This window comes from Rhinolophus sinicus, chromosome 6, assembly GCF_057876585.1.
Source record: "Rhinolophus sinicus isolate RSI-liver-muscle chromosome 6, RSI-T2T, whole genome shotgun sequence".
In the NCBI taxonomy this organism is placed as follows: domain Eukaryota; kingdom Metazoa; phylum Chordata; class Mammalia; order Chiroptera; family Rhinolophidae; genus Rhinolophus; species Rhinolophus sinicus.
The window spans coordinates 44,480,127-44,506,229 of NC_142506.1; the positions used below are offsets into that span (position 1 = coordinate 44,480,127).

General features: G+C 47.7%; 1 protein-coding gene across 3 annotated transcripts in view; it reads left to right on the plus strand.

Moving 5' to 3' along the window:
- Positions 1 to 26,103, plus strand: part of DISC1 (DISC1 scaffold protein) — a 309,809-nt gene that overhangs the window by 99,971 nt on the left and 183,735 nt on the right. For all 3 annotated transcript variants that reach the window (XR_012490698.2, XM_074316477.2, XM_074316478.2), the window contains exons 5-8: positions 2,356 to 2,485; positions 5,634 to 5,869; positions 19,553 to 19,607; positions 23,176 to 23,278. Coding sequence is in view for 2 of the 3 variants with exons in the window: in XM_074316477.2 (XP_074172578.1) it covers positions 2,356 to 2,485; positions 5,634 to 5,869; positions 19,553 to 19,607; positions 23,176 to 23,278 (524 nt within the window). In the remaining variant the exon portion in view is untranslated. The remainder of the gene's footprint in view (positions 1 to 2,355; positions 2,486 to 5,633; positions 5,870 to 19,552; positions 19,608 to 23,175; positions 23,279 to 26,103) is intronic.

Below are 26,103 nucleotides of genomic sequence, written 5' to 3' on the forward strand. Positions count from 1 at the left end.
TAGTTTATTTTACTATTGTCAGTTTAAAATTTGTTATTGCTATTAGTATTATTCGCCGTTAAGCACATGAAACAGAGTGACAGGCCTTAAAATAAATTTCTAATTTGCATGGTATGTTATAGTAAGTAAGTGCTTTTCAAGCTGATTCAGAGAAACCCAGGAACGAAAGCCAGGCTTTCTTTCCCGTAGCTGCTGCTCTGACTTAGGAAAGCCGAGTGACGTATTCCCAACCATCCTTTCTAAAAATATGGGGGCTACTTCCCTGCAGAGCGGGTGCCACGTTGCTGGCTGAGCATTTATCCAGTGCCTTGCGTTTTCCTGTTGGTGTGTTTGTCTCTCTGCCCTGTGCAGGACCCAGGTCTGCTTACAGCCATGTCCCTGGGACCCAAGCACAGTCCATGCTACGTAGTAGGTGGCCTTAGTCATGTTTTTCGTTTTTCTGAATGAATGAATGAGTGAATGAATGAAAGCTTGAAAGGGGTCAGGGTGAAAGGAGATGAACAGAGCACAGCACATATTAGGGTCAGTTACTCATTTTCTTTCTAAGAAATGTGGAAGTGCTGTGACCCTGTGGGTGGACAAACTAGAAGATGCTTCTGCCTGATGGGCCCTGAGGTCATGCCGTGGGTGGCAGCTGGGGTCTGGCTGTGTGGCGGGAAGTCTGGGGCAGCAGGGGACAGGTTGAGTTCATGCCCGACACTGTCGGAAGCTCTAGACGCCTGCTTGTGTACAGAGAAATGCCCTTGATCAATAGCTTGTGGATGGGATTTATTTCACACACAGACATGTCTGTTTTGTCCAAGGGCTACAGTAGGTTGGCTATGTTAAAACCTTTAAGGAAATAGTGCAGCTACTTAGTGGCTGTGGTAGAAAACATTTCTATTACAGTTATAAAAAAAAGTACATGCTCACTATAGAAAACTTCGAAAACAAAGGATTGGCCAAAAGAAGTCATCCCACCACCCAGAGATAAGAACTGATAGCATTTTGGTGGATATTTGCCTGTCTTCTACTTTACACACGTGTTGTTTTTGTAAGAGTGAGTTCATAACATAACATCACCATAAAACCTGCTTTAAAACTAGCGACATACGGTGAGCGTGATCCATGCAGCCGTAGCCCCTGTGGTGGTGACCCAGGGTGCTGGCTGTGCCCATGGTGGCCCCCGTCCTCGTTCGGGGCCACAGCTGCAGTGTTCTCAGGTTTTGGCTGTTAAGACAAACGTGGGATTTTTGTAGCTGATTGTTGTGCAGTCTATGAGTCTTTACATGCAGTGAATTCTTAGAAGTGCGAATATGGGATCAAACGTTGTACTATGTTGTAAGTCTAAGTATTATTCCCTGTGATCACCGAGCTTTATGCTTTATGAAAACTTTGGCGAGTGTTTTGGGTGAAAAAGGATGTTTTATGTTGCTTGAATTGGCAGTTAAAACCATTTTTGATGATAAAAAAGTGTTACAGATTAACCCTTTGTAATTCCTTTTTTGAATTTTTGATAGCTGTAAAGAGATGTGCTCATCTCTTTCTTACTGACTTGCTAGAAGCCTTGAAATTAGCAATATTTCCCCCCTTTTTTTGTTACGTATGTGTCAGTATTTTCCCCATCTTGCTTTTTGCCTTATAGTTTTAGTTACGGAGCTTTCTGAGACATAGTTTCCTTGAATAGCTTGACATAGTTTTGCTTCGGGTTAAGTTTTTTGCTGTCCCGCTGCATTGAGTTAGGAATTGAATACTTGAGGGTGAATTTGTCATCCTTGGGTGCTGAATACCTGCGAAGCAGCTCTCCTGGGAAGCAGCTCACCAGCGCTGGGCTCCAGCCTGTACCGTGTTTCACCAGCATGGCTTCAACCAAACATGCCAACTCCTGCACGAGCCAGAGAAGGAGCCAAACAGATTCTAAGTTGTTTTGACAGTCTTTGCACAAAATCTATCTGAGGAGCTCTGACTCCAGGCTCTGCACACCGGTCACACCTCTTATGAGTCAAGATCAGCTCTGGATAAGGAACATAAAAAAAGAAAATCATTAAGGAGATATTTTGCACTCTTTGTTTTCTTACTGAGCCTTTAAAATATGATGCATGTTTGTACTCTCAGCACACACAGCCCCCTGTGGCGAAGGGCCCTGGAACTGGACAGTGCAGGTCCCATCATAGTAAGTTGGCTCTGCGGACAAGCAGAAGCCCCAACAGATGGTGATTAAAGCAGAGTCATACATTAGGGACGTCACCCCTGTGACCCTCTGAGGATAACAACAGCTGGGGGCCACTTTGTGAAATTTCCTTCTCTTAACATAGTTGTAGCTGTGAGGGTTTCAGCTTCTCCATGTCTGCACCAATATGTTTGTCTTATTTTTAGGGCTGGCGATGACGACACCCAAGCCCCGCTCAGAGTGGAGCCAAAGACGTTGGCACCCAGCGCTCAGGATGACCTGTGTGTGTCCATCAGCAGATGGGACTGGCTTCTTCAGGAGAAGCAGCAATTGCAGGTAAGCTGGTGAAGAACTTTCAGGAATCAGGACAGCACGTTTCTTATCCATTTAAACCGAATGCAGTTAGTGGGTCTTTGCTTTGTCTGACTGTAGTGATGAGAGCTTCTGCTGTCCACCCCCGAGGACAAAGGGCACAGACGGAGGGCTTGTAGGAGCCTCGTCACACACGAGGGGTTGAAAGCTCAGCAAGGTTTGTGCCTGAGTTCATTTTCTTTGTTATCTTTGAATGTGCTTTCCTTGTCTGCCAGGCCGATTTGTCACCTCTTGTGATTTTGACCTTTAGAAAGTTAATTTCGAAGGCAGAAGTAAGTCCTTTGTGAAAGTCCCATCAAGTGGGACTGGGAGTAGCAGCTGTTAGGAGGCAGAGTTGTAAGTGTGGACCGGGCCAGGCAGGCGTGTCTGGGAATGACCAGCAGCCATCACGTGGGAGCTCTGGTTGGCCCAGAGCAGTGGATGAACATTGGCCAAGAATCAGTAGGGGTTAGAAAATAGCTGCAGCACTGAGCTGAAGCCAGGAGGCCATCAGGAGCTCTGGGAGGTGGCGGGGCCCTAGAGGCAGGGTCCTTTGAGACTGGAGAACTTGAGGCCTGCATGGGGAGCAGTGAGGAAACACGGACTGGAGACAACATGACTTCTGGAGAGAGCACAGCTCACTCACACCCGAGTCCAAATCCCGCTTAGGCTCTAAGTAGTGGAATGAACTCAGAGAAGTTCGTGGGGGCCTGCGCAAGCTATGGACCCCCCAACCCTACCCCCTCACACAAGGTATTCTTGTCAAAGTTTGCCCATCCAGGTGCCTACAACAGCAGGGGGCAAAGGGAAGCAGAAGTCATTCCAATTTGAAACTATGCTCCAGTAAACCGAACACGTAGATGTTGTCTGAGCAGCATCGCAAAGTTTGGATAGCTGAGAATGTGAGATCTGGTGTTTGGTTTTGAACAATATGCACCAATTAAAGGTCCGCACACTCCTGATCACGTCAGAGTGCATGGAAGTGATTTCAGCCCGGGGCACTCAGTGTCTGAAGGGGACGTTCGTGACTCTGGGGGAAGGTGGATCTTCGTTTGTTCAGCAGGAGTTTATTGAGTGCTTACTATGTGCCATGTACTGTTTGAAATGCTTAGGACGCCTGTGGAGTTGGTGTTCTAGGGGTTGGGAATGGGGAGAGAGACTAGGAACGACAAACATCATCGTGCCTCAGTTATGTACCTAGTAGGTAGCAGGTGGCAGAGCTGCCATGCACAGAACCAGGTGAGGGGGGTGGGGTCTGCTCGGTGAGAGGTGAGGGTGAAGCAAGTGCTTGAGGTGGAGACGGAGCAGGCCCTGGGGCTCTCTGCATCTCCGGCACAGGTAACAGCCACCTGGAGGCAGCAGTGTGTTCCACGTGCAGCCAGGCGGCAGCGCATGGAGAACGGAGAAGAGAAGGTTGGAGGTAAATGGGCCATGTTGGGCCTGGCGGCCTTTGTAAGGACTTGGGCTTTTCTCTGATTGGAATGGGATGCCATTGGAGGGCTATAAGCAGTGAAATGACGTAATCTGACCACACTTTAAAAGGATCACTTTGACTTCTGTGTGAAGAATGGGATTAGGGCCACGATGGAAAACTGTGTGGTGGTTCTTCAAAAAATTAAAAATAGAATTATCACATGATCCAGCAGTTCCACTTCTGGGTCTATGCCCCAAAGGATTCAAAGCAGGGACTCAAAGAGGAATGTTCACAGCAGCATTATTCGCAATAGCCACGAGGTGAAAACAGCCCAAGTGTCCATCGATGGATAAACAAAATGTGGTCCATCCGTACATTAGAATATCAGCTTTAAAAAAGAAGGAAGGAAATTCTGACATAGGCTACAACATGGATGAACCTGGAGGACATTTTGTTGAGTGAAATAAGCCAGTCACAAAATGACAAATACTGTGTGATTCCACTTATACGAAGTATCTAGAGTCGTCAAAATCGTAGGGACAGAAAGTAGAAGGGTGGTTGCCAGGGGCTGGGGGGCGGGGAGTTAATGTTTAATGGGGACTGTTTGTTTTGCAAGATGAGAAGAGTTCGGTGGGTAGATGGTGGGCATGGTTGCACAACAATATGAATGCAATTAATACCACTGAACATGTAAAAATGGTTAAGGTGGTAAACTTTATATTACATATATTTTACCACACTTACAAAAAAAAAAAAGTGTGTGAGAAGTCAAAAGTAGAAGTAGGGAGGTTAGTTGGGAGACATGTCAATAATACTGTTATTTTCTTAGAACATCTTGGAGGGGGAGCGTCTGTAGTTTCTGGCCCCTCCCTCCCCTACAGGAAGTAGGGTCTGGAGGTAGAACTGTAGGTGATCTGACCTTGGGGTTGAGAGAATGTGGACAGGCAATGCAGAGATGCCCAGGCTTAGAGCTGCACTCTTACCAGCCAGAAACCAATGCAGGAAACATGGAAGGCTGTTAAGTAAGAGTCTCGTTTGAATTCGGAAGCCTGTGGGCAATAAGATGTTATCTGTTGTACCACCGCACACACCTGCACATGGGGGGTGTTCAGTTACCTGCTGGTTAAGACTGGACGATACTCTAAGAGTCTTCGGGTTTTGGTTTACTGTGTTAGTGGAAATGAGATTTGTCTGATACTCCTGTGAACTTTAGACGCTACAACACTGTCTGCAACATCTCATTGTTCTTCAGTCCTGTGGACTCAAGAAGCTATGATTTGTAATCTTTTTCTACGTGCTAAATTTTTATGTTTGGGGTCTGACCAACCAGGGATTGATTGCTTTTCTGTTTGCTCTGTGGCTCGTGTTACCTGCTTAGCTCACATCTCAGGTACACGATGTTTGCTCCCCTATGTTCTAGCTCATCACCTGAAATGAGGTAAGTCGTCTATATTTTTGCTGGGTTCTTGGTGACTTAAATTCTTGGCTCACCTCTCACAGTTATTTAATGTGTGGGAGGGCATGTTTTTCTTTATGCCAAGTTATCAGAAATAAAAAGCTGGCATGATTTTTCCAGTTCAGCAAAACCCTGCCGGCCTCTGAAGGGGAACGTTACTGCCCTCGTGCATATGGCTGACTCTCGTTGAAATGACTCATCAGCAGAGCAGCCTGCCAAGAGTAGAGCTCATTTATAAAACCTGGTCTCTCCATTTTCCACAGAAAGAAATTGAAGCCCTCCAAGCGAGGATGTCTGTGCTGGAAGCAAAAGATCAACAGCTGAGAAGGGAAATAGAAGCACGAGAGCGTGTCCTCCCATGGCAGGGCTGTGACCTGGCCGCCCTGCTGGGCAGGCTGTCCCTGGATGAGCTGCAGGAGGTCAGCGAGGCCCTGCACGACACCCTGGCTTTCGCCAGCCAGATCCCCCTCCATGCAGGGCCACCTAAAGCCATCAGGAGGTACTGGTGATTTCCTACCTGGTTTCGGGCCGCTCAACTCCGTGACCTGTTTATGGGCTTGAGGTTGTCTGCTGTCCCTCCTATATAAACATTTATCAGAGCAGTGCTGTAGGTTTTCAGTGGAAGCGCTATCAGTATTTTGCCCACTCATACCCATGACCCTCTCCACTCTGTTGTCCCTCCCCATGTCCAAACACTCCTGTGAGCTCTGTTGGAGCTCACCTGGGTGGAGATTCTGATGCCAACCCCTGCTGAGGATGGTCATCTGGAGGAAGGTGACCTAGACCTCTTGCCAAGGGAGGGGGGAGGCTGTGATGAGGGATAGACTCAGCAATGACAGTGTTTTCATCTGGCAAAATGCATGATTATTGACGAGAGCTAACATTTACTGAGGGCTTACCATGTGCCAGGCACTCTGCTAAGCTTTGCTCCATGAATCGCTTCTACCATTGTATCCATTTTATAGACGAGGAGAAGAAAGTTTAAGATGGTTAATAATTTGCCCAAAGTGCCCATGAATAAGAGGCAAAAGGGACACTTAAGCTCCTGTTCATTAATCCAGAGGCCAGTTTCTTGTCCACTCAGAATCACCCCTGTGTTCTGGGTTGTGGAATATCCACAAGATACACTCTACCTTGTGCCCTTCTGGGGACCAAAATCGGATTTTGGGGGAAGACAGAAGCCACACTTACATGTGATCGCCAGGAAGGTGGGGGGTGCGGACTGCAGGTGCCGTGGGGACAGAGTGATGAGAGAGAGGGCTTCGTGACCCCTCGGGCATCATGGTGAAGGCAACACTGACTGGAGCCCACCACCCGTGGTGGGTGACAATGGACTCTGCCATCTGACCATCCGGACTCAACTTCCTTTCTCGCACCTCACAAGGAGAGGCATGGGGCTGTTCTCTGCCTCGGGCATCAACCCGGAAAACCACCGTTGTTCTGTGGTTTTCCATATAGGAAGGAAGGCACACCTTTCCCAAACCCACAGGCTATGGCATGGACTCCCAGAAACCGAGCGTTTGAAAGAAGCGGATGTGGTCTGTGGCTCAACAGATCAGATTGCTGGGTCTGGTATTTTTTAACTAATTGTATACAATCCCATTAACTTAACTTTTACTATGACGTATTGGATGTCTTTTAGAAAATGCTGACTTGGGGGTTTATCCCAGAGGTGCCCCAGCCAGAAGAATGCACCTTACATGCATCGATAGCTGTCTCTGTTTATTATGAGAATAGCATCATCTTAGGCGAGACGGAGAGACCCAGACAAATTGTGGTAATAGGCAAATCTTAAATCTTATGCAGAGAGGTTGCAGGGACTAACATTGTTACAAAAACCTGGAGACACACACCACTCAGCATCATAACTATGATTATTCTCGTCCGTAGAGATTATTCAGAGGCCGGCTGTAAACCCAGGGTTGCTGTCTGGGGAGAAGCTGCTTCCGATTTCCTCAGCTCAGTAATGGGCGAGATTGTCTGGTGTCTCCCGAGAGGGGTCTGAGCTAAGGGGTCTCTAAGCACGGGCAGCCTGGGCAACCAAGCGGCAGCTGGTTCAGGTCAGAGAGGTCTACCTGCCGTCCACGGAGAGGCATGGAGGGGAGGAGGAGGAAATGGAGGGGTGAGGCCTGCTGCCAGAGGAGCTGCGAGTCATCACGAAACGAAGATTTCCACTAGCTGATGCTGAAGGGCCCGCCTGCATCTAGAATATTTTGCAGATTCTGATTTTGTGGAATAGGTTAAAATAAACTGCTTTTTAAAAATAACAGCCATTGTGTTCCTAATAGCCTCCAGATAAGCCCCCTGCAAAGGTCCCTGGGCCGACTCTGACCATCCAGGTGCTGTGTGCTCAAGCTCTTCCGTTTCTGAGTGAGTCACTGCTGACGCCTGGCATGTCACTGGGCCAGGGACCAGGATGGGACTTGTGGGGTGGCACCTGTTCCTAGTAGTGGGGACCTTGACTTGCCATTGTGTCCTTCTGTTTCCTTTTGAAAGTCATCATCGCAGGCAGAGAAAAGTTTACCAAAGCACAACATGGAAAAGAAGGGAGGGGGCTGGGGAGGAAGGATGGGCTTTGAAGCCGCCTAGCTGGGCGGGTGCAGAGAGGATGCCACCTTCCGTATAGATTTAAAAAAAAGAAGACTGTTTTGTGCTAGAGTAAATTTACTATGATTTTTTAAAAGAAAACAGAACAAAGGAGAGTGAAAAAGTGGCTATCTATTTTTAAATATTTTAATATTTTACAAGTTCTCTGCTTTTTTACAACATGGGTCTGTTATTAATTATTATTACTATCCTCATGATTATTTAGGCAGTTCTTGGGAGGCCTGTAATTTGTAGACTCATCTGTTCTTCTTTCATAACTTAGGTGTCAGATTGATTATTTTCAGCTAGAGCCCCGTGGGAGACAATCGTCTTACAATGATGGCAGCTAGTTCTCCTATTATTGTGACTGAAAGTCAGCTCTTGGCACACGTGAGTGCATGTGACCTGCTGTAAAGGTTTTTCTTCTGGACCATTTCAATTTTTATTTTCCATTATTATCACCTCGGGAAGTGTTCTGTACTTCATTTCTTTGTAATTGGGGGTGTCTTCTGCAATCCTCTCTTCCCTTTTATCAAATGTCTTGCTTGCCGACACATCCCAAGAATGTTTCCTATTTGTGGGTTGTGTGTTACTGTTCTCTGCTTGAATTCCTCAGATAGTAACTCTGCAGACTAGACAGTTCTTCAGACCTTGAGCTCAAGGTCGAAAGCACTCCCAGCAGAAGATAGTTCAGCTCTGTCAGACAGGCCCCTTTCAAGTGACTGCAGGAATATCCCAGGTGGGAAATGCCAGTTCACTGCTTTCTGGGAATTTAGTTGCTAAGAGCACTGCTTTGCTGAGCTGCTAATGGGGTGATTTATCGGTCCTGTGCTGAGCCCCAGGCTGCTGGGGTGACTGAACCAGAGCCTCCACATTTCCCTTAGATGCTTGCAGGGGTCCCTGTGCCTCATATATGGGGTCGTTCTGCTGCTGCTGTCATTACCACTTTGTACTTCCTTTTGGCAAATTCCCTCAGTTTCCTCTGCAAGTCATCATGGTATTACTGTCTGAATCCCTTATTCAGCTACTTGTTTAGTCAACTGGGTTTTTTCTTGCTATTCATTCATTTTGTTCATCACAGTCTATTAAAATGTGTAAATCTTTACCCACTGAAACATTGTAGGAAGTGAAGTTGATAATAGCCCCAGTTTCAGGAATCTGGCTGCTCTATTGCTTTGTCAGCAGATTTTGAAAGAGCCTGAGAGGCGTGAGGTTAAAACAGTTTCCACACACGTTAGCTGTGTATGTGCTTGTTCTTAAGTGTGACGGCAGGTAGCTGAAGATGGTTCAGAAAAGCATAATAAACCCAAAGCAGAAAGTAAAACCTTTGGGGCAAACTTCATAGTTACGGAAAGCACACGTTTGAAAATTCAGGAGAAACAGCATACATTTAAAACAATTAGTATTAAATGGAAATGCATGCAATTCAGGGTATTTCTTTAAAAACAACCCTGGGAGCAATGGGACATTGCTTATGAAATTGTCAGAATCACGAAATCTGAAGTTGCCTTTGGATCCCTAACAGAACAAACCCAGAGGCGTGACCGTATCTCACAGCAGTTTTGTGGAGAAAAACTTGAGCCTAAGAATTGAAATCTTGTTTGAATGTTTTAAATACATTCGGGTTATGACAATAGTTGAAAATCTGGAGCTAGTTTGGTTACCAGTCTTCAAAAAATAAGAGGCCAGTTATTGATTTTCTTATTGTAAAAAGGTCTCATTAAACAACTTGGGAGGAGTGAAGGAGTGAGGAGTGAGGACCTGAATATAATGCCCTTCGTATTTTTGACTGATGTTCTCATCTCTCTTTATCAGACGACTAAAATCTCTTAGACAAATGTCTGTAAGTCAGAATGTTTTTGGCATGTGAATTACAATTTTGGTTTCGAATGTGATTGTTTGAGCGGCAGTGAGGAAGAGCTGGTTGAGTGAACACTAGGAGAAGTGGGTAAGCCAAATACCAAGGTAATCAGCAGAAAATAAAGCTGTGATTTTTGATTGAACTGGACTTAGGTGCAAGCTGTGACTCTGTAATGTTGGGTGGATGGGAACTGGCAAGACATGGCATGGGGCGAGGCGAGGGTGTGTGCACACGTGGGCACACCTGTGTGCTCTGTCTGACTCTTATCAGCAGATCTGAAAAATTCTCAAATCCAGTGAATTCAGGATTAGGGCTCGTTTCCTCTGCTCAGTATCTTGACATCAGCACATCGACCCCAGGAAATCTTTTCTAAGAAATTAGGAATCCTTGTTCTCTCTCTCTCTCCCTCTCTCCCACCTTCCCTCTCTCTGTCCCTCCCGCCCTTTTTAGGAGTACTTATATGGGTTACGTAGATGTATTTTATTAACAAGAGTTTATGGTCTTATAACATATGACATGCCAGTCTCAGTTTGCTGGGTAGTTGGGGATGTTGGACTTTACCACAAAGACTGTGGAGTGACAGAACATAGTGTCCTACTTAAAGTTCAGGGCCAGGATCCCTGAAATTCAGAGAAAAATGCAGCCAGGACATGTGTCACTAGTGGGGGACATGTGTCACTAGTGGGGTCCATATTCAGGGGAAGAGTTGAAGAGCTGAGACTCCGAGTGTTTCTTTGGCCTGTTTTGCTTTGCTTCTTTCACTTAGTGGCCTCTGATTGGGCCAGAGCGGGAAACATCAAGTATATTTACTTCACCCTAGTTAGAAATTCTTGTGCTCTGTTCCTGTCGGGTTACTCTAAAACATTTTCTTACTCTCATACAGGTGTGGTTATTTGTATGAAGGATTTATTTAAAAATCTTTCTATGCTTCATTATCTCCCAAAGATGAGCTGGCTTTGTGATGAGCATGCGTGTGAGTGTCTGTCCTCTGAGTGGGACTGTTGTCACACTCCTATCCCGCCACTGAGCTGGGCAGAGAGTCATGCTGTGCCGATGTGGTGAGGACACCACTAAGGTGTCGGAGCCTTGCCGTCGGTATAGACGTCCTTGCGCTGCCCCGGGCAGCCTGTCCCAAGAGTAAATGTCCCAGTTGACCGCCATGTACAATGGTTTGCTCTTGACAAGTATGTGTGCCTGTCGTGCCTTCACGAAATCATCTGAAGCCTAGAGGAATACTCGGCATTTTTGTTGTCTGTGTCCTGTATATTTCCCATCGGTGACATGTGACATTATCAGCTGCAAGGAGAGAAGGGCCCTAGGAAGGAAAAAGGCCAAGTAGATAAAATCCTGCATTTCCTAAAGCTGTTTTTATTGTCATTTTCTTAAACAGTCTCCCCGACAGAAGGTTAGTGGACTGAGCAGTAATTGGTGGGGTCGTTAATGTCACCGTATTCTTTTTTTTTTTTTTTTTTTTAAATTCAAGACCCAAGTAGTGCCTCTGCTAGGGAAGCTGTCATTTTGCCCTTCATGTCATTTCTACTTTGCTTCAGTAACAATCTCATTCTCAAACTTATCTTTACTAAACAAGACACAGGGGATGGAATTGGGAATGGAGGAGGGGGCGGGGTGGCAAGGAGAAGGCTGTTTGGAGACAGAGTTGATGTTTTCCCTTTCCCATGGCTTTTTAAAAATGGGCCTTCAGCATAAGGCCACGTGTACAGGTAGGAAGAGGGGCAGGCAGCTGCCAGCAGACAGCAGACTCCCTGCACGCATGGTTCTGAGGCTGCAAAGCTCTTGCTTCCTTAGTGAAATGACAGCGATCTGGCTATCACTAATGTTGGAGGGCCCTTTAGATAATCGATGTGTTCGGTACGTTCTCTGAATCTCTACGAATAAAATCACGTTAGCGAAAGAATCTTGGATGGTAAGACTGGAAGTTTCGTAGAAATAACCTGATCCACCTTCCTCACTTTACAGCTGAGGAAACAGCCCCAGGAGAAAGTGACTGGTTCGAGACATACCGGAATTTAGTGGGGTGCTGTTGGAATTCTCTGAGTGCCATTCATATTCTTGGGCAGTAGAGGTCAGATGCGAGTGGGGACAGAGCTTGTTTTTCAAAGGCTTGTGTCAGGCAGGTGTGTGGTTGGCACCCTGGTGTGAGTCTAATGCAGGGGGTGGTGCTGGCTGTGTTAGTGGGGGAGGGAAAGCATAAGGACTGGCCGATGGACACAGAGGAGAGGTCGTTTCTCAAGGGCACTCACTCATGGGGGTCCACCCAGGCCTGTCTGCTGTTGGCGGTCCAGAGGACAAGGACCAATGGAACTGCTGACCTGTGTTCCCACCTGGGATCTGTCCTGCACCGCGATGGGTGTTACATGTAGACACTAGGCCTGCACATCCAAGAAATAGCCATCGCTTCAAAGTAGCCACTGCTTGACCACTGCTTGGGCCTGTATGTGTGCTCACTGCAGGGTGACCCACCCTTGGGAGGGATGCCCTGAAGAGGTCCTGGCAGGAGGGAAGACTCTTCTGGTCTTGGCTGCCAGGACCAGCTCTGGGTGGGTGGGTAGGCCTCTTTGCCTTGCCGATGCTTCACCCTGAGAGTAAGGAGGGGCAGGGCAGGGCCTCTGATGCTGGGAGTATTGGGAGTATTGAAAGTATTACCAGAGAGTTTCTTACCAGGCTTTTGAGTTATGCCTCCCTAAGTAGTGAACAAATATGGAGTGAACAGTTGTTAGTTGCTATTTGACCAGGGTATGGGGTCCCCTAACCAAACGGACAGCTAATGCAGCTATGTGTTTTGGGGGAAGATTGGCAGGATGCTCTAAGCACAGTCACACACCCTGAACTTTACAGAGTGGCCCTCTGGCTTCGGCACAAGGTGGCAGTGAGGATGCCTTGGGTGCTGGCTGGAGGCAGCCGTGTCCTTTGCAGCCATCCAGCTCTCCACGTGTTGCCCTTCCCATGTCAGCATGGATCAGTTTCTCAGGGCTGCCATGCCACAGGTGAGTGGCGTCCACACAGCTGAAATTTATCGCGCTTAGACATTCAACGTCAGGTGTCAGCAGGGCTGGTTCCTTCTGAGGGCTCCATCTGTTCCAGTCTCTCTCCTTGGCTTGTAGATGACCACCTCTCCCTGTGTCTCTCAGTGTCTTCCCTTTGTGTGTTTCCGCGTCCAAATTTCTCCTTTTTATAAGGACACCAGTTATATTGGAGTAGGATGCACCTTAGCGGCCTCATCTTAACTAATTGAATTTGCAATGACACTATTTCCAAATAAGGTCACATTCTGAGGTATGGGGGGTTAGGACATCAACATATGTGTTTTAGGGGGACACAGTTCAACTTGTACACAGTCAATGGAAAGAAACCATTCAAAAGAGAAAAGTGAAAGAGAGCAAGACTTTTAAGAGGTGAACTTTCACAAGAAGGAAAGGAGATTTCACTGGGGCTCTGAGTCTTGAATGTCTTCTTTCTTTCTCACGTGAAACTCCACCGATAGCAACATGGTAAACAGCAGTCATGGCCTTCAGTCCCCACTTGTGCTGGGGCAGTGGTGGGACATGGGGGCAAAGAGGGGCATCTCAGCATCCTGGGGTTTGAGCTGCCTGTGATAGAGGTGAGGAGATTCCCATGATGCCCCACCTCCTCCTTGGAAAGGTGACAAGAAGGTGAGCGTCAGCCATTCAGTACCCACTGTGTGCCAGGTACTTCTCCATGACAGATCCTTGCCCCCTGCAGTCTTTCCAGCGGAGAAGGCAGAAATAAACAGTAACATAATAAATAAGTATATCACATAGTAGGTTAGCAGGTAGTGAATGCTGTGGGAGGAAAACATAGGCGAGGATGTGAAATCTGCTGTTTTAAGTGGAGAAATCAGGGTGGGATCCCTGAAAGGGTAAGATTAGAGCAAGGCTTTGAAGGTAGGAGGGAGTTGTTACTGTGTGTCCCAGGGGAGAGTGTCCAGGCAGAGGGGCCTGTGCCAGCCGAGGCAGATGCGGGGAGCTGTCAGGAAGCCTGTGTGGCAGGGTGGGGTGTGTGGAGGAGGACATTGTAGGGTAGGAGGTCAGAGGTGTGATGGGAGATGGGTGTGTTGGTCCTGGTGACTTGGCTGTAGCTGGGTGTGCGAGAGCTGAACAGTGACATTGTATGTGACGGGCTCGAGAAGACTCACCCTGACTACCGTCTTGAGACAGACTGTGGAGGGCTGAGGGCGAAAGCAGGGGCCCAGTCCAGCGGCCACAGCAGCGTTTCAGAGGAGGGTGCCCGTGTCCTGGGCCAGAGTGGCAGCACCAGAGGTGGTCCCTTGGTGGGACCATTCTTCCTTAGAACTGTTTCTCACCCCGAGTCATTGAACCCAAATTGCCCGGCTGTCTTTCTCCTGCACAAACATCTCATTCTGGCTCTTGACCAAATCTTGGCCTGTACCATTTAGATTAGTATGATTGACTTCCATCCATTTTCCCTTCCAATCATTGCTGGAAAGCAATTTGTTGCTCCCCAAATTGAGCTTTTATTACTGATGTCTTTGACATCCGTGGTGGCATTCTTCCTGTCACATTGAGGAGTGTTTACGGGAGCCCCTTTCATTCCAAACCTGAAACTAAGGCATTTGTGAGCTCCTGCACTAACCTATCAGTCCCATGTCGTTAAACAAGGATCAAAGACATCCTCACATGTAAGTTTCTTACGGCCGCCCCTCACAGTCCTTGGTTCCTACGCTACAGACTGGAACCTTTCTGTTCCACGCAGACCTATTGTTGCAGCAGCTCTGTCTCCGCCTTGGGTGGGTTGAAAATGAAACTGTCAGTTCATCTGAAGCAAATAAAAGAGCTGTCATGTCTTCTGTTGTCTAGCTGATGCCACATCCACATAGTGTACTGACTTCTTTTTCTTGGACCCTGGAGCACCAGGATCTTAATAACACATATAATTAATCATGCTATTAAAAATCAGAAATCCCACATGCATTAGTTTGCTAGGGCAGCCATAACAAAGCCCCACAGAGTAGGTGGTTCAAACAACAGAAATGTATTGTCTCACAATTCTGGACGCTAGATCTGCAAGATTAAAGTTGCAGCAGAGTTGCCTCCTTCTGAACCTCTCTCCTTGGCTTGTCCGTGGCTGTCTTTCCCGTGTCCTCATGTCATGTTCCCTTTGTGTGTCTGTGTCCACATCTCTTCTTATAAGAGCACCACTCATATTGGATCAGGGCCCATGTAATGACTTGGCTTTAACTTGACCGCCTCTGTAAAGACACAATTTCCAAATAAGGCCTATTCTGAGGACCCCGACATAATGAATTGGAGTGAGGGAACATGACCAACCGGTAACAGGCCCCTTTGTGCTGGATTTCCTCCACCGCCGCCAGCCCAGGCCTGTGTGCCACTGTTGTGCCTTCTCTATAACACGTCTCACCAGTCAGTCGTCTCAACTGTCCTGACGCCTCATTTGTTGAGGGTGAATTTCATTCATATGATTTCAACACCAGTTTGTGGTAAAGAACAATGTGTATTTACAAATAATGATATTGATTGTATTGTAAATTGAACATAATTCTACAATTGAATTCTGGAAATCAGGCTGGACAGGTCCAGCATGTATTGAATCAGTGGACAGCTTTCAGGAGAGGTTGGATAGGTCCGTGCTTGGAGAACACCAGCTCTACTGCCTGTGTTATCGCTTACCCATTCACCAGCTGCCTAGGTTCTTCTCTGACTGGGTTTTCTTGTCTCAAAATGAGATGTTATTGTACCTACTTCATAGAGTTCTGAGAATTTCCAATGCTAACCTATGAAGGAATATGGGAGCGTGCCTGGTACACAGTGAGAGCGCAGTAAACGTTTGACACTGTTTTCCCAGGGTGGCTGCTTTGAACGAAGACAATCATTTGAGTGAATTAGGTCTGGTGTGTATGTGAAGACATTATGTGCTGATTTATGAAGACAATTCCTGTGTTTCCAGGGTGCACTCTGATTTGCTCTGAGAGGACAGTTCTTTCTGTCACGCTGTGCCAGCCTGAGAGAGACACGGGATTAGCTATGATCATTGAAGTACATGGCACTCTTGTTGATAAACATTTTCCTCGTCTAATTTGGTGGTTTTCAGTTTGTATTTCTGCTCCTGGAATCATGGGTGAGGGACAACAGTGTGACAGTGGTGGCATTAAGTGTGAGGGGTCAATGTGACATCATTTGTGCCCTAGGCCAAATACCCCACCTAAGTCAGAACAGATCCCCTCCCCTATTATCTGTTTTCCAGATTACAGTTCTGTGTAAAATTGTGTTTGAAAGCGTTCTACTACTAAAAATACCTTGGAAACCACTGGCTTGGTACACAGATTATTCATACTATTCTGCCCCCATTGCTTTCACTCTCGTCTACCCCAGGGTGCAGCTAATGTTAATATCAGTGTGAGCAAAACATAATTAGGCAGGTAAATCCACTGCAAAAGGTAATATAGCATAAATTAAACAAATTAGCTACAAATCAGATCAAATCTAAAACAACGCATTCAATTATCTGCACCACTACCTCCTGCTCTGACACAGCTCTCTGAGAAGAGACTGGTTGTCATCCTGGGAATGGACCAGAGCTGAGCCAAGTCCCATGAATCATGTCAACCCCGCAAGCACAGTGCTTGGCCTGTTGACCATTAGCTGAAGGTGCTGCCATTTTGGTCAGCTAAATTTCCAGTGTCAGAAGAGGACCCACTCCCCATCTGCCTTAATTGTTAATGTTTGAACTCGTCTTTGTGTGTGGCTGGGAGCATCTATTTATAAGACGCTATAAAATGCTCATATAGGATCAACTTTGTGGTGAACCATTTATTGAAAAGTGGTTGGTTGGATGGACCGATGAGCCTGGCAAGGGCAGTGCATTCTGCCCAAGGACAGTTGGGCGTCTGGAGAGCAGAGGGTGGCAGCTCAAAGCTGGTGCTGCTGTGTGAGTCAGAGGCAGAGCCAGGAGGGACAGACCCATCTTGGCATCTCTCCCTCCTCTCCCCAACATCTCAAGCGGCGTGGCTGCTCCGCACTCCCTGTTAGCAGCCACTTGGACTTACCTCCCTTCAGAAGATCCCATCTCCATCCAGCCGCTGTCTAGAATTCTCCAGGTGGGATTCCACATGCTGCTTCCCACTGTTCCCATTGAGCACAGTGATTTTTGTCACCTGGCGACTCCTGAAAAATCTGCTGCCATGTGCCCTGCTGTTCATCAGCTCTCCTCTCCCCCATCTGGCTGACCTCAGCTCCTCGGTTGGATGTAGATCTAAAGTAAGGATGACTTTGGTTGGAATGCACCCACACAGGTCCAAGGGCATTTGCAATTGAATCAAGCTCACTTGTACTCAGAAATCACGGGTTAGTGGAGGTGATGACATTCAAAAGCACTTCTTACAGCTGAAGAACAACGACTGCCGCTGGCAAACTGGCAGCTTTGCTCTGATACTTTGCAGCCCCTGCCACGTGCTGACCCCTCCCACACGTACCCCAGGAAACCTGACCTTCTCCTTGGCTGCTCCCCCTTTCACCAGTGACCACTTCTCTTCTAGCACCTGTAAGTGTTTGAGGGGGCTCCGTCTAGCAGCTGTTGAGGGCAAGGACCATGTTTCGATGCTCCACATTCCTAACTTACGAGGTGCCCAATAGGTACTTGAAGAATTAAGGAGTTTGTGAACAAGTGGCTAAATGAAAAGCTCAGATGCTCTCACTGCTTTTCAGCATCAACAGACTGAGGCCCCACTCCTTGTCCTTTCAGACTTCCTTCACTCTCCGCATGCCCTTGGGCCTCACAGGCGGGTTGGCCGAGGCTGCCTGCTGGCTTCTCACTTCAGTGTTTCCTCCTGCCAGTCACCTCTCAGGCCTGCCACATTCATTCTCCAGAAAAACCCCATTCCTTTCATGTTGCTTTCCTGCTCAGAAATGAATGCTTTACCATTGCCTGTGGAAAAAGCTCAGCACTTCTTAACCTGGCCTCCAATACTGACTATAGCTTGTCCTTGATAGTCCTTTAAAAATATTTTAATTGTAAATGTTTCAAATACTGCAAAACATATAACAGATACTCATTTACCTGCCACCGAGATTAAACAGATATTAGCATTTCCCCATTTGTTTTCCCAAATAAACAAACATTACCGATGCAGGTAGACTTCCCCCCTCCCCCCCTATTAGAAATAGTCGTTCCCATTTTAGCTTTGTCTCTCAAGGTCACCTCTGTAAACTGTTTGGTTCAGTTGGGTTCATCTCCCTGACAGTTCATTCTTCCTCCTTTTTTTCTTTGAGACCCAGTTCACTTTCCACCTCTCCCAGTAGCTTCCCCACCAACCCCTTAGTTTCTAAATTGCTAAGTTATTTTCTCCATGTTCTCCACCTGGAGACAGTTTTCTGCCTATGATAGTTCTTATGCAGCAGTTTGATCCTAGCACTGGGTTTCTATTCCCCTTAATGTTTTCATCTGACTTTATGTTAACACTTGATTGTCCACATGTACTTCTTCTCCATGAGACAACAGCGTTGAGAATAAGATCTGAGTCTTAGTTTCATTCATTCATTCATTCATTCTGCAGTAATGACTGAGTGCCCATGGCTAAGCTCCAGGAATTGTTTTAGGCACTGAGGATACAGGAGTGAACACAACAGACAGTTGCTGCAATTGTGGAGCTTATATTCCAGTGGGGGGAGAGAGAAATTACTTGCATAAATGAGTATGTCAAGGTGAAAAGTGCTCAGGAGAAAAAAGAAGCAGGGAAAAGCCTATGGAGTAACGGAATTCTTGTTTCGATAAATTTTAATACATGGATTTCCTGTAAGCTCCACCTGGCTGCCAAACAGACGTACTCGGTCTGTATTTGTTGAATTGAATGGTGTACCCAAACAGATAGGATTCGATTACCTGCCTGCGAAACACCTTCTTGTGTGGACTGTCCTTTTTGGAATAGTGTCGTGCGGGAGACCCTGCTCGCTGCGCCATTTTTCGTGCGCGGAGGCCTGCTCGCTGCGCCATTTTTCAGGTGGGGCGGCCTGCAGGGTCTCTGCTCCCGCTCCCCACACAAGAACGCAGGATATGGTGAGGCCAAAAAGGAACACCCACGGAGCCATAGGTAGGGGAGTCATACCACTATGGTCTCACTGGAGGCTGGGTCCACCGGACGCACGACCTGCTGTCCGCCTTTCCGCCAACCGACCGACCGACGACTCTCCTCCACTCTCTTGACCCTGTTCCTCTCCTCTCTTCCGCTCTCCTCGGCTCTGCTCGGCTCTTTGGCAATCCTTGGCAATCCTCGGCAGTCCTCGGCTCTCCTCGGTAGCCACAGCAGTTATACCGGCGGCCAATCGGCTAACCGGCCACAGCCGACAGCCAATCAGCCACAGCCGAGCCAGCACCCTTCCACGTGAGGCCGAGAGCCTGTAAACTACTCTCTGGGGCTCTGTCCCCACAAATAGTTACAGGAAGAGTTAGAGGAATTTAAATATTCATCCTTTGTCTCCAGGAGCACATCTGGGTCATTAAAGAAATGATAACAGGTTTTGATTCCAGGGCATATCATTATGGAGGGAAATCCTGCTTCCCGGTGACATATTAAAGTCTAGTCACATGAAACTAATCTGGCTCCACCTTTCTTCAGCTGTTGGGCTGATGGAGGGCCGGTGTTTCCCAGTGTTCTTGTGTGTGTGTGGGGGGGGATCAAGCTGTGATGCAAGAAGATCAACGTTGTCTCTCTGATTCTTCTAGTCTCCAGGAAAGGATGAAGCCCCTCCATTTGTCACTTAAAGAAATCACCACGAAGGTAAGTGCCTTCACATGCCATTTTCTAAAGGAATCTCTAAAGGTTTCTCTTGAGTTCATTTCTTGTCTAAAAAACATCTGGGCTCTGGGAGAAACACAGCCTTTGCGAAGCCGCCCCACAGGCCAAGCGCTGAGGCACGAGCCAGGCCAGGTGGCAACGTGGTTCGGGTCCTGACTGGGGTCCCCCAGGAATGGACCGGTCTGGCCTTTGCTTAAGAAGGAGCATCAGGGCTGGGGGTGGAGGGTGACTGCTGCTGTGCAAATGCCTTTGCTGAGCAGGGCTTTGCTGAGCAGATACATTTCCATATGTTTGTGAGGAACAGCCCTCCCGGGAGGAAAAGTCATTCATTTCCCATGCTCCACAGTTCCTCTGGCCCTTTCCCAGTTTTTGCGTCTCATTCATTTTTGAAAACAACATTAAATGAAGTTGTTAAAGGTCACATGGCACAGCAGCGGTGTCCTGAGCAGTTAAGCCCCACCCAGGAGCACTGCCCGTGGGGACTGCGTCTTGTCCACAGTGTGGTATTGGGCCGGCCAGGCCGGGCGTGTGGGCAACCTGCGCCGCCTTCTCCCAGGAACGTTCCCCCAAAGGAGGGTGGATGGCACGACCTGAGTCCCCAGGCAGAACTCTGTTAAAGGGCTTTATTCTTAGGCTCCTGCGGGGCACACAGCTGAGACCTTTCTCCTGCCCAACGTCAGGGACAAGTGAGACGGACTCAGTTTATGTGAAGCCAGCGGGGAAGTGTTCGGAACACACCTGAATTTCTGCGTAACATTAATATTCACGGCCCTGTGACCTCCCACAGGAGCCCCCAGGGAGGGGAGGAGGGGAGAAGCGGCCTGGGCATCTCGGATGGGTCGTGGGTAGAAGTGTTCCTTTTCCCCTATTTTCAGCTATAAACGTGTGCCATTTCTCAGGCACTTCCTAATTTCTGTGTGGAATTCAAAGGTGGAAAGACTCTTGGGTTTGGGTTCCCTGAGTATGAGAACATACTGTGGGTGACATAAATGGGCCTGGATCCCAGGAGTGAACTGCTGGTGTGCATGTGACATAACACAGATGGTGTTTGTAAGTGTGTTTCATGTGACATATTGCGCACACACGTATACACATATGCACATGCTGTTGGGATTTGTGGACAATCTCCAACTACCGTGAAAGCCACTGGATTTGCCCAAGTGCCAAAAGCACTTTGCTTTGTTTGAATATCTTCTCTAAGGTAGTTATAAAAAAATCTTATAATTACCTTGCTTTTTCATAAGATTAAAGAATTCATGTCTAAGATTTAAAAATGTAAATGTAAACGCTCCATTGATATTGAGTTCCTCAGGGTCTAATTTTATTTGGAAATGAAAAGGAGATGCAGATTTTCTGGGGCGTGTATGTGTATGTCTGGTTGGGTTGTATGCGGGCTAGTGTGTATGTGTGTGTGTGGGGACATAGATTAATCTACAGAGAATTAAAACAAAACTGCCTAGTCACACAAAACAACTTTCTCTCCTCTCTGGACTTGACTGACTGGTGCCCTTGAGGTAAATATCACAGTTTGGTACAGTTTTCTTTCATTAGTGTATTAGATGTACAGAGCTGACATTTTTGTATTCCTCCTTAAGGAGAGTTAGACCTTTCCTCCAAATCATTGAATTTCTTCGACTTGTGTAGGTTACCCAAGCCAAAGGTAATTGAGGGATAAATGAGATAGAAGAAATAGTTGGAAATAAATGGGATTTCTGGAGATTGGTAGATATTAGATTTTATCTAGCAGTGCCTGAAAGAATGTACATTGCGATTTAAAAAGATTTAGAGCGGTTGTTTCTTATTAATAGTGACAGCTTGAAGGACAGATTTGCTCAACAAAGGAGAAACTGACCCAATTATGATTAACAGATACTGTTAACTAAAATCAGAAATACTGGACATACATTGGACGAGACATAAGATTTATGGCTGGTGTTACAGAGGGAACAGAAATGTCCTCGGACTTTGGTGACATTCTTAGATGTCTGGGAGGGATATGCCAATCATCAGGCCTGGAGCCCGCCGGAGACTTCACTCTGGGGGAAGGTGGCCAGAGCATCGTCCTTTTAATGCCCAATTCTGACATCCCCATCCAGGGACCATTGAGAGGGTCTCTGACTTAATCACTATGGACGTGTGTATGCTCAAAACTGCTGGTGGAGGCATTGGTGTCGAAGCCACCACACTGTTGCCTTCAACCAGAGAGTGAGTTTTTATTTATAAAGAGATTTGGGAAATTACAGCCGCTTAATGGAAAAGACTGCGTTTAAGGCCATGGGAGAAGTGGTGTGATGTTTTAGGCAGGAGGTGAGGTCTGCTTTGATTGTAAAAACAATCTCAGTTTCAGTCTGCGATAAACAGAACATTTTAAGTTGATGGTACTTAGCAAGATCTAGATTCTTCTGGGGAAATTAAATTTTATATTTTCTCTGGGTTCTGTGAACCCAAATGGGTTAATTTTAGTTTTTGAATGGAATCTTAGATTTTTAGCAAGAAGGAGGGGATGTGTCTTGGTTACACCCAAATGTCTCTGCACAAGTGTTCACTATTATTCAGCTGTGCCGTATGCTTTTGTTGAACCGGAATGTTTTCTAAGTCCTTGTTAATCTGAGTATTGATATGAATTGAATATGAGGTTTTGCTTTAAACAAAACAAAAAAACTTGTGATGTTTTTGTTTCAAATAAAATAAAAGATAGTTTAAGACATTTGGAAAAGAAAACCAAGATGTAAAATGTTTGCTATTTTTGGAAAAGCCAAAAAAAATGTAGGAAGCGTTTGGAGTATCTTGGAAAAATAAATGACAAAACCTGTAAATCTCACTGAGATCTGCTTCTGTAGTTTTCACATCTGGCTTGCCAACAGGTATCTGCCATCCAGGTTTCATGAGACACCTGTATCTACTAGGATTCTGTTTAGCCTGTGCTCTGCCCTTGAGCTCAAGGCAGTGCCCCTGTATTTACTGCCTACTACGTGCCAGGCACAGAACAAAGTCTCTGCTCACATAGAGCTTGTATCCCCGCGGAGAGAGACAATAGAAAAACAAAGGCATAAAAACTAATAGTGTGTTGGCTGGAGAGGACGCTATGGAAAACATGAAGCAGGGAGGGGAGCACTGTTTTATGTAGGTAATCAGCCAGGTCTTTCTTCCTAGGGGACATCTGAGCAGAGCCCTGGAGGGGGTGAGAGGCCTAAGCCACCTGGGCCAAGAGTATTTCCAAAGGAGGGAAATACTCCTTCAGAAATACTCCTGGGGTGCAAAGGGCCTGGAGGGAGCAGGCAGAGTCATGATATTATGTTAGTCGGTGGGTGAGCTGTTGTGTAAGCTCAGGTCAGTTTTGTATTCGGGTGTCGTGAAAGTATAGACCTGATGCTTGGAATTTGGTAATGCCTGCTTTGTTTTGTCCTCCCTTCCTTGTTTGCTTTCTAAGAACTCCCCTCCACTTACCCTTCATCACCATTCCTAAGTACTTGTAAACCCAGAATCTCTGACCTGGCTGCTGATTGGCACCTGAATAAATGACGATTCATGGCTGCTTCTCTCCCTCTAGGTGTGTGTGACCAAGAGACTCTGCAGTACTCTGAGGAAGAAAGTTAACGAAATTGAAACCCAACTACCGCCATTGCTTGAAGCCAAAATGGCCGCCATATCAGGTAACTGGAAATAGAGGGGACATTGAAGCAGGTGGGTGGGATAATGACAACCACCACCACACCCATGTTTTGTCCACAATGAATGTTCTCTCTGTTACTTATATCACACTCAGACACTGCAGAGTGTTTCTGGGGAGTTTCACTGAAACCTGTGGAATAAATGGGCAACATGGTCTCCTTATAAAGGGATGGGTGAGACTCTTAAAAATACATATACTCTGTCGTGCAGGGTGACAGGCGGGGTCTCTGCTCCCGCTCCCTGCACAAGAACACAGGTGTCGTGCGGGGCGGCCTGTGGGGTCTCTGCTCCCGCTCCCCACATAAGAATGCAGGATGTGGCTAGGCCCAAAAGGAACACCCACGGAGCCGTAGGTAGGGAAGTCATACCACTGTGGTCTCACTGGAGGCTGTGTTCACCCGACGTGTGACCTGCTGTCCGCTTTGCTGCCAACTGACCGACGACTCTCCTCCACTCTCCTCGACTCTGCTCTCCTTCCCTCCGTAGCCGCAGCAGTTATATTAGTGGCCAGTGGCTCAATGGTCACAGCTGACGGCCAACTAGCCACAGCTGACGGCCATCTACCACCCGAGCCAGCACCCTTCTATATGAGGCCGAGAGCCTGGAAACTGCTCTCTGGGGCTCTGTCCCCACACTCCACCCCTACAGGGTCTCGCCTCATAATCTACGCGCCAAGCGTCTTCCACGAGGGTCCCTGTGCCATATTAGCCTACTGACACCTACAGACGAAAAGAAATGGTAGTCTTAGGAACCAACAATGGCAAATCCCTTCCATCTGGGAGGATACACACTAGCTTTTTGTCCTGGGAAAGGAGGGTCACTGCCACTGGCACCTTTCCCGGTTTTTGGTACCAGATCTTTATGGCAGTGCTTGGGGTCCCTTGCATAGTTTCAACATGTAACAGAGCAGGAGACCCCATAATAGGCCATAGTGAGAGCACATAGGTTCCTCGCAAAATCATCCCGGTATTGGGACCTCCGTATACTACAGTCACTTGCGGTGGCCACTCAGCCTCCACCCCTGGCGTCACTTGCAAATCATGAGTCAAACCGGCCCCCCATGGGGCTATCAGGCCCAACCACCGACAGTGGGGGCTTTTGACCTGCCAGGGACAAGTCCATTGCTGCCGTTCCCCTGCTTTCAAGCATGTGGGTGCTGGCAGCAAAATGTTCCAATTTCTGCCGTAGCCTGGCTTTAACAGAGTCTCACTTGTGGTAACTTGTAATTGAATGGGAGCGGCCGTTCGATGTAGCAGAGCTTCTACTGGTGCGGGCCTCCCTTCCGTGGTCTCTCATTCAGGACTCTCAAGACATCCCATAGACGAGAGGCCCAGTCACGCATTGTGGGAGGGTGTTTTGACACCCGGAGACATTGCATCAAAAGGCAATTATAGCATTCAATCATGCCAGCTGCTTGTGGATTGTACGGGGTGTGAAACAACCATTGCACGTCCATCCTGGCAGCCCAGCGCTGCACTTCTTGTCCCGTAAAATGGGTACCCCTGTCACTTTCAATGACTTGGGGGCGCCCATAGAGGGCGCACAGCTGTGTAAGAGTGACCACTGTATGCCACTGATCTGCAGCCGGACACAGCCCAGCAAACATCAACCCCGTAGCAGTGTCCACTGCTGTAAATGCGTATATCGCATTGCGGGCCTTAGGCAGGGGTCCGATGTAATCCACTTGCCAGCGAGTGAGGGGCACCCTTCCTCGCGTAATCTGCTGTGTCTCCCAGGGGAGCCTCTGCCTTTGGGCGCTGTCCTGGGCACAGATGGCACAGTCATAGCAGGCATCTTCTATCTCCTGCCATTTCAAAGGCAGACCCCAGCATCTGCTCACCTGCCACATGGTTCGGCTCCCAGCGTGCTGCAATTTCCTATGCAGCCAAAGGGCCACATCAGTGGCAGGAGCCCGTTCTAACCATCGTACCCGTGCTAGGGCGTCTGCTTCATCATTACCTGGGGACACTAAGGGGGAGTGACCTGTGACATGCATTAAGGTCACCTCCTTTCTCTGCCCTAGGTCCCAGAGGTCCTGCCACATGGCTTGACCCCACAGTGGACGGTGTCCCACCAACCAGTTTTGGTGTTTCCATGTAGGGAGCCACAGAGTTAGGCTCCGGAACACCGCCCAACTGTCAGTGCAAATAACTAGGGGCCCAGGCTTGAGGCTGATTATCATCCACACAGCTCATAGCTCAGCCCACTGGCTACTCTGGCCCGTCCCAGTATCAAAGCAAATGGTGTCTGTTTTGGGCTGCACACCAATAGCCGTCCAAATAGCTGCAGCCCCTCGGCTAGAACCATTGGTAAACCAGGCATCCTCAGGTACTGGGGACTGTCCTTTGTAGGGCGAGGGCTCCAAGTCCTCCCCTCTGGGCAGAGCGCTGGGCTACAAGCTCCACAGGCCCCAGGACCTGTTGTAGCTCTGTGCTCAAAGGGCTTGAACTAAGGGTGCTACGTTGCTCTAAGTAGGCACCCCACTTGGCGAGGGTGGTGGTCTGTGCCACCCCCGTTTTGTGTCCCTGGGTCCACGTACGGACCCACCCCTGGACAGGATAGGTTGTTCGAACCAATACGCGTGCCGTTCCTGTGATGGCCTCTGTGGCCACTAGGGCTGCATAAGCTGTTTCTCTATTAGAGAGTAGCGGACCTCCCTCCTTTCCATAATTGGGACCAAAATCCCACTGGCAACCAGAGACGCTCCTGCCGTTGCCAGAGGCCCCATCCGTACCCCTCTTGGGTTACGTGAACATCAAGTTCAAATGGGCGGCCGGGGTCCACTACTTGCAGAGCCTGTGCCTGC